Below are 8,283 nucleotides of genomic sequence, written 5' to 3'. Positions count from 1 at the left end.
AAAATACAAGAGCCTAACGTGCTGGATGAAGAATGCTGGGGTGAAGCGTTGCTGTCCATGCCCTTGTGGATATTCAAAAATGAAATTGGCATAATACCGTTATCTGCACCGCGATAAAATGTAAGATTTATTTTTCCTTTAGTAAGAGTTATTTGCTCTTTAAATTTGGTTTATTACGTTAAATTACTATAGGAATATGCAAATTTTCAAAGATTTGCATATGGCACAATTAAAAGAAGTATAAGTTAAAACAACCCTCTGGGTGGTGGTAGGGGATGGTGTATGATGAACTTTTGACATGTCAATCAGCCTTGTCAACTCAATAAAAAAGGTGTATTACTAGTAACAATAAAACATCAGAAGAGATGACTAATTTGGACTCGTCCTGAAGTCATAACCCTGGGTTATGATCGAAATTCACCATTTTTTGTACATCCTTTTCTGCTATTCCTAAGTATGCATTTAGATTTTATACATTATCAGCAAACTTGTTCATAAATACAATATACTAAGTTTGGCCCTGCCCTGGGGTCAGAACCTTTACTCTGGGGATCATCAAATTTACAATTTTGGTAAAAGACTACCTGCTCATTCCATTTAGTTTCAATTTAGTATTAATAGCACTAAAGAAGATGTTATTTAAGTGTTTTACACTTAAACACTATATAACAAGTTTGGCCCTGCCCTGGGCTCAGAACCCCTACCCGGGGTTCATGAAATTTACAATTTTGGTAGAAGCTTTCCTGCTTTACATCACTATGCATTTTGTTTTTATTTCATGTATGCAGTTCTTGAGAAAATTTTTGAAAATTGGTCAATTTTGGGCAGTTTTTGCCCCGCCCCTAAGGCCCCAGGGGTGCAGGAATCCTCAAATCTACAATTCATGTTCCCCTTGTTCCAAGTATGTTTCATACTAAATTTGAAAAGAATTGGAATGATAGTTATCAAGAAGAAGTTAAAAATGTTTATTGTTCATACATTTAATAACTGACCATTTGGCCCTACCCTGATACCAAAATCCCTACCCCTGGGATCATCAAATTTACAATTTTGGTAAAGGACTATCTGTTCTTTCTAAATATCCATTTAAATTACTTTCAATTTAGTCTCAATAGCACTAAAGATGTTATCTAAGTGTTTTACACATAAACACTATATAACAAGTTTGGCCCCGTCCTGGGGTCAGAACCCCTACCTCGGGGATCACGAAATTTACAATTTTGGTAGAGGCCTTCCTGCTCTCCATCATGCATTTAGTTTTTCTTGCACATGTGCGGTTGTTGAGAAGATTTTAAAATTGGTCAATTATGGGCAGTTTTTGCCCTGCCCCTAAGGCCCCAGGGGTGCTGGAGTCCTAAAATTTACGTCCCCCTTGTCCCAAAGACTTCCCAATCATTTCATCACAATATTCAGATTTTGACTTAAGCTTAAGATGTTTCATGATCCTGGGGCCTGTATTTCTATGTCTCCTTCCATGTGCAGTGGGGGACAAAAACATAACTGACATACTCTCAGCCCCCCCCCCCCCCAAAATTTTTTTTAATGTACTTTGAAAAATATGTTTAAAAAATATAACATACTTTAAAAGAATGACAATTTTGATGCAGTTTTGTAACATATACTTCTTGGATACATACCTGTACCACGATACTTGTGGTCTCCAAGATCATGGCAAGTTTCAAATTAATACACCGACAATCATTATGTAGGAAAATTTTTATTCAATAAATTAACAAGAACACAGAATCATTATCACAATTGACTTATCATATGATACAAATTGATAAAATTTGATTACAGTATATGAGTGATAAAATAATCTCAATACCATAAATCTGGAAATCTCTGCTTAGATTCGTTTTCGAAAAAAAATCAAATTTGCTAAATCTGTCTGGTAAGTATTTTCAAAGAATTGATTTTTTCATGCAAATATTTTTTGCAAATTGAAGACCGGCAAAAAAATTCACCTATAGCAAAAATGACCAGATTTACGGTAGCTTGACGATTGTAGTATGCGGATATACATTTGAATTGTCTTTAATGCAACATTTTCAATTGTTAGTGCTGTAATGTCATATTCACAGAGTAATGTCCAGATGCAGTCTAGAAAAAAGTGTAATCCTGCACTACGGGAGCTGGTCATTATCTCCACTATGTTACAATACAATGTGCTGTAAATTTACAGAGGTCTAAAAAATGAAAGAAATAAAATCAAAAATTCCTTTTTCCCCCCAGTATAATGTTTTTAAGAAACATATCATAATAATGAAAATTAGATGCACCACATCTTTTTTTCTACAAGTAAATGAACTTTTCTCATAGATCTGTTTTAGGGTGGTAATTAATGTTAACAAAGAAAAGCAAGTTTTTGCACTGGTCCCAAGTTCATAACTTAACGCAGTATTAAGTCTTCCCCGGAAGACATGTGTCGCCTGCTAGTTCATTCTATATGTAATATATCACATATAATGTTGAAAAAGTAAATTATTTTTTTTGCTGTAAAAAATTCTAAGTCCCGGCAAACAGGAAGTTGATAAGCGACAGATTCGAAAATGTCTTACACAATACAGTTAGCCACACTGATGCTCTGTGCCAAATATCAGGGAGTTGCCCCATGTGGTTCTTGAGAAAACTGTGACAGAAATTTTTTTGCTATAAAAAATTCTAAGTCCCGGCAAACAGGAAGTTGATAAGCGACAGATTCGAAAATGTCTTACACAATACAGTTGGCCACACTGATGCTCTGTGCCAAATATCAGGGAGTTGCCCCATGTGGTTCTTGAGAAAACTGTGACAGAAATTTTTTGTGACGACGCAGGACGACGGATAGTGATCCCTATATGTCGCCACTGCGTGTAACGCAGGCGACACAATAATACTTACTGCTCTATCCAATACACAAATTAAAAAAAATGGACCACTTTCAAATTATATAGCACAATGTCTTGTACATGTACTATTTCATTAGCTTCGGGAGACACTACTGATGATGAACTCCTGTTGAACTGGTGGTTTGAGTGTTATAGAAAAGCTACGCTAACTCTACAAACAGAACTCGACAGAATTTTCACCGAGAATGTAAACAGAATTACATGCAAACTTAGCATTCTAGTATCTTTGAAGTGATACAGAGTGATACTTAATAATGCATACAAGTACTTTAAAAAGAAATAATGGGTACAAGTAGTATAAAATGAACACTATTTAAAATTTTTGAGGTAAGGGGCAGTGTTTGATAGAAAAGAACGAATAAACCCAATTGACTGCGGTATGTTTATTTATTTTAGCGTACTTTTAATCTGGCAGTCAGAGCTGTTGCACTGTTTGCTATAATCAGGATTTAGCGCTTCTTTCATGTATGATAATGGATAAAAATACTCATATTTAGTGCAAAAAATTTGCACTCCTGCTTCACCACCAAAGCTGCTAAAATTAAAATCCGCTAAAATTAGTACAAGTACAGTTACTACAGTATCACTTGCTTAAATAATTAAAGAATTTTTAACTTGTAAGAAGTGAATATGATGAAAGATGCTGATCTCGCTGACAAAGACTGGCGACTAGAAACCTGGCAATATTAAAAGCAGTACTATAACGTGGCATTTACGAAAATTTGAATTCTGAAAATTAAATTCAAAGCATACAAACACACAAGATTTAATGAAAATTGTTAAATTTATGAAGAAAAAAAACTATTTCTGAATTTGATTTATTAATTACATATATCCAATATTTCTGTCTATTGTTGTGTAATATTGGGATATAGCATCAAGATGCTAAACTTTCTTATATTAAAAAAAGTTTTTACATATATAAGCTAAACAACTTACAGTGTATTTTTGGAAACCCAGACTTAAAAAAATAATTTTGACAACTTTTTAATGATATAATAATCTTCCAAATGGAGCAAAGTTTTCTACTTCTATAATTATTTTCATCAATTTGTAGATGCATTATCTGTGAGCATATAATTAGTCAAAAAATGGACAAATTGAAAAGCAAGTAAATGTGTGAGAGATGATCAATTTGTAAATGATGCTACAATATTTGGCATGTTGGTTGTAAAACTAGAGTATGAAAGTTAGAATACTAATGCTTATCACAGAGAAATGTGATGTAGCCGTGGCAAAGGCACATAAACTTTCACTGTATATCTAAATATGGATGCTATAGGGATTTCACATTCAAAACCACACTTATGTCAAGAATGAAGACACAATCTATCTCAAGAGATATGCTCCAGCAAAGATCATACATTTGTTATTGATATTTCTAGATTTTGGGGTAACATCTTTCAAAGATTAAACATTTCACTTACATGTAATTGTAGCATGGTCTTGCTGATAACAATAATTTTCCATTCTTTCTCATCTGTTGGGCTCCCTACACATCACACAGAATCTTATGACATCTTTCAAAAATTGATTGCACTGAACTTGTTTATAAAGAAACACACAATCTGTGCTGAGTTCTGAGACATATCTATATAAAAGCTTGCAGGAAATAAAGCTCAGATAAAAGAAGTAGGCCCACGAAGGGTCAAAATCGGCCCTACCACGAAAATAAATGAAATCATTATGAGATCTTTAAAGACCGAGAAACTAAAGTAGATGAAATATACATCACTTTGTAAACAAAAAAATGTATATAATACATTAACAAGATATGATTATAATCTATCGATTATAAAGTCTCCCAAATGAAGTACTGGTTGTATAAAAATGGCTTTTTCTGAGTACTACAATTTTCCTCCCATGACAAAATCCATGCCAATTTAACTTCATTTGAAAAATGCAGATCACAAAGACTTTTATTTTGAAATTTTTCAAAAAAATCCCCTTTTTTCCTTCAGTAAAACTGGTGTCACTTGACCTTTATTCTAGTTTGTAGGTCCCAACATCCTCTCATCATTTTTGATAATCCCATGTCGCTATTAGTCCCGGTTCTAAAGTTATACAAGTTTTTATGACAAAGATCAAAGTCAATGGAGTCAACTCGATACTAATTTGTAGGCCCTGTCATTCTCTTTTCATTTCCGAAGACCCCAGGACTCTATCATATTTTTCATCTTATATCTGTTGAATTTTCAAATTAATATTTTCCCCATAAAGTTCTCTTGTTTAACCCCACCCCCATTTGATCCCCCCAAAATGTATCTTAACCCCTTTTAATCTGAAAACAAAAACATTTCTGTACATCTAGATACATTGCCCTATCATATCCTTGAATATCTAATACTTTTATCACCTGGTTACGGAGTACGGCGTTGGACAGTTTTAGGCGCGAGAAAGAAGCGGAAAAAGAAGCATGATAAGAACAGGGCAAAAACAAGGAAGTCTCAAAACTTCATTTGGGAGACTTGATAAAGAATGTCTAACCAATATGATTATGGTAATATAAAAAATATCTCACATCTCATCGAGAAAATATAAAGCTTTCCATCCAATAAACTTCCCACAAGCCTCTTAGTGTTAATATCTTTGTTCTTGCACTTTCAATGAAAATACCCAGTACTTGTATCCATCCTCCCCCAAAGTCAAATCTCCACTTCATAACACTTGATTATTACTTTAAGTTATAATTTGAAAGCTTTTGAAATCTACTAGTATGCACTGTAAAATCTGTACATTTTAACTCAATGTTTATGGATTTTGAAGGGAGGTGTTCACAAACACTAAACCTAATAGATTGCCACCAAATTCTTTTTAAAAGTATCCTGCTTTAAAGCTAATTCCAAGTAAAGTCAAAAATACAATTCATACGTGTATTCTGTATTTCACAATTTTTGTGAGGCTACCACAATTTTAAGATTTCTTTCAACACACAAAAGCCTTAATTTTTAAAAAAGACAAGATATAGATGTTCACGTCATCTTATGCAAGTTGTTGAATAAACATGGATCCTGGGTGATACATGCAACAATCTTCATAACAAAGAATGTATGTCCTACATCTCAAAGCAATGTACCTGTATGTACAAATTTTCTCACCAAACAATTCTGTTTCTTCCAACAACATCTAATCAATATATGTAATAGTAAAAAGAATCCAAAAAAAGAAAGAATCAATTCTAACAAAAAGTTCTATGATCCGATGATCCACAAATTAATTATGATTGATACATGTAAACCACAAACTATGACCATTCATCCATCTATTGTGCTTGTCGCTTATAGAAAATAAACATGCCCATTATTGATACATCACAGTCAGTGTCGAAAAATCACAATACATAATCATACAGAAAGGCATATACTATCAAAGGACACCTGTTAAAGACCTGCATTATTTGGACACATATCCCTCATCTGGGATCCATTTCTATATATTAAATGAAATGTTGTGTACTCCTTAAGAATGTTTATATTTTTATATTCTTTTCTCTATTAATTGTTCCCTGCATATTGAATTATGTTTTTTTTTATATCATTCCCTCGATTATGCACCATTCATGAAGCTTAGACACAGATTTCTGTCTCTTATGTCGCCCCAGCCTCCATTTGGTTTTGGGTCCCGTAACTTGAACCGTGATTGTCCATTTACACTGACCACATTAGGAAACAAGTGTTTGAGGTTCTGATTAATCTGGTTCTCCACCTGAGCTTTCTTTACTTGGGGATTACAGTTCTTCCCTTTATGGTGTACTCCACTGAAAAAAAAATATTGAGAATATACAGTCATAATTTGATTTTACTTGTAACACGCAATTTGATTGGCTGAGCACACTAAAAAAATATATTGAAAACATAATCATCAAAATGCATTCAAATTCATTCACAAAATGGTTAGCAGTCTTGAAATTGTTAATTATTTTGGAAAACTCTGATTTGCGAAGAAGACCAGTTCCAAGCAGATAACTCTGAGCTGTAAAATTCAGAATACAGCTGATAGAAGGGAGCATCTTTTCAGGACTTCTTACCATCAAAGGGCAACATTCTTGTATGAAAGTATGAAAGGCGAAGATAATGAACAGTGATCACTCTCATAACCCCTATATGCAATACAAAATATAGAGTTGGGCAAACATGGACCCCTGGATATACCAGGGGTGGGATCAGGTGCCTAGGAGGAGTAAGCACCCCCTGTCGACCGGTCACACCCACCGTGAGCCATATTTATGTTTCTCAAAACATGAGTTGTTTTTAAAAAATCTACATTTCTGATTACATTGTATCTGGAAATCTGGAATAATCTCGAGATGATTGTAGTTTTTAATCCCCAAATTCCTAACATGACTTTTCATCACTAGACTTGATGGACGAACTTTAATCTGTTGCATAATTAAAATAGACAATTAATTTGATTGAAAAGTAATTTATCTATTGGTATACGGATTAACGATAGTTCACATGCAAAAATAATGTTAACAAATGTTGACCTTCCAAAATCCCACTGATTTTCTAAAACAGATATAATTTTTTACATAATTCATCTGAAAGTTACATGTAAAGTTTGACTTTTACTTAATTCATACATATGTAAGAGTCTGACTTTTACTTAATTCATACATATATAAGAGTCTACCCTCTACTTAATTCATACATATGTAAGAGTCTACCCTCTACTTCATACATATGTAAGAGTCTGCCCTCTACTTCATACATATGTAAGAGTCTACCCTCTACTTAATTCATACATATGTAAGAGTCTGCTCTCTACTTAATTCATACATATGTAAGAGTTTGCCCTCTACTTCATACATATGTAAGAGTCTACCCTCTACTTAATTCATACATATGTAAGAGTCTGCAAAGTAATTCATACTGGAGCGATCTGTACTGTACGTCTCAAAATTTCAAATCAAAAAGTCTTTCTCATTGACTGCCGAGGTTTGGTGTTTTGAGTAAACTTGCCAAATCCTGCCATGTTATTCCAGGGAGAAATAATAACTCGGAAATTTTTCTTCAAGATGAAGATTCAAAATGACACAAGAGCTGGACTAAATAATGATACTAAATCTTTACTGTTGTATAAAAAGCAAAATCAGGATGTTTTAAATGTTTTGATTTTTGTTCAAATGATGATGTACTCAAGGCAGCTACCAAATTATCTTAATGTACTATAACTACAGACATTTTCAATACTACATATTGTACTTGTTAAATTGCTCCAACTGAACTCTGTGTGTGTAATGTAATGAACTATGAAATTACTGTACATAAATTATTTCATTGGGGAAGGAGGTCTCAAGAGGTCTTCACACAAAATCTCCCTAAAAAACAAAAGTGGAAAGAGGGAAAGCCCTTTAATTACCAGAATGACAGTTAAGCCCCAGGTGCCTGTC

General features: G+C 33.6%; 1 protein-coding gene across 16 annotated transcripts in view; it reads right to left on the bottom strand.

Moving 5' to 3' along the window:
* Nucleotides 1-1,701: 1,701 nt before the first annotated feature.
* LOC125659013 (alpha-1,6-mannosyl-glycoprotein 2-beta-N-acetylglucosaminyltransferase-like) overlaps nt 1,702-8,283 on the bottom strand; it is a 56,311-nt gene continuing 49,729 nt past the window's right edge. For all 16 annotated transcript variants that reach the window (XM_048890514.2, XM_048890520.2, XM_048890517.2 and 13 more), the window contains one exon: nt 1,702-6,648. In XM_048890514.2, the coding sequence (XP_048746471.1) occupies nt 6,438-6,648 (211 nt within the window). In that variant the 3' untranslated portion in view covers nt 1,702-6,437. The remainder of the gene's footprint in view (nt 6,649-8,283) is intronic.

Source organism: Ostrea edulis, chromosome 9, assembly GCF_947568905.1.
Source record: "Ostrea edulis chromosome 9, xbOstEdul1.1, whole genome shotgun sequence".
In the NCBI taxonomy this organism is placed as follows: Eukaryota; Metazoa; Mollusca; class Bivalvia; order Ostreida; family Ostreidae; genus Ostrea; species Ostrea edulis.
This window is presented reverse-complemented; position numbering and strand designations above follow the sequence as displayed.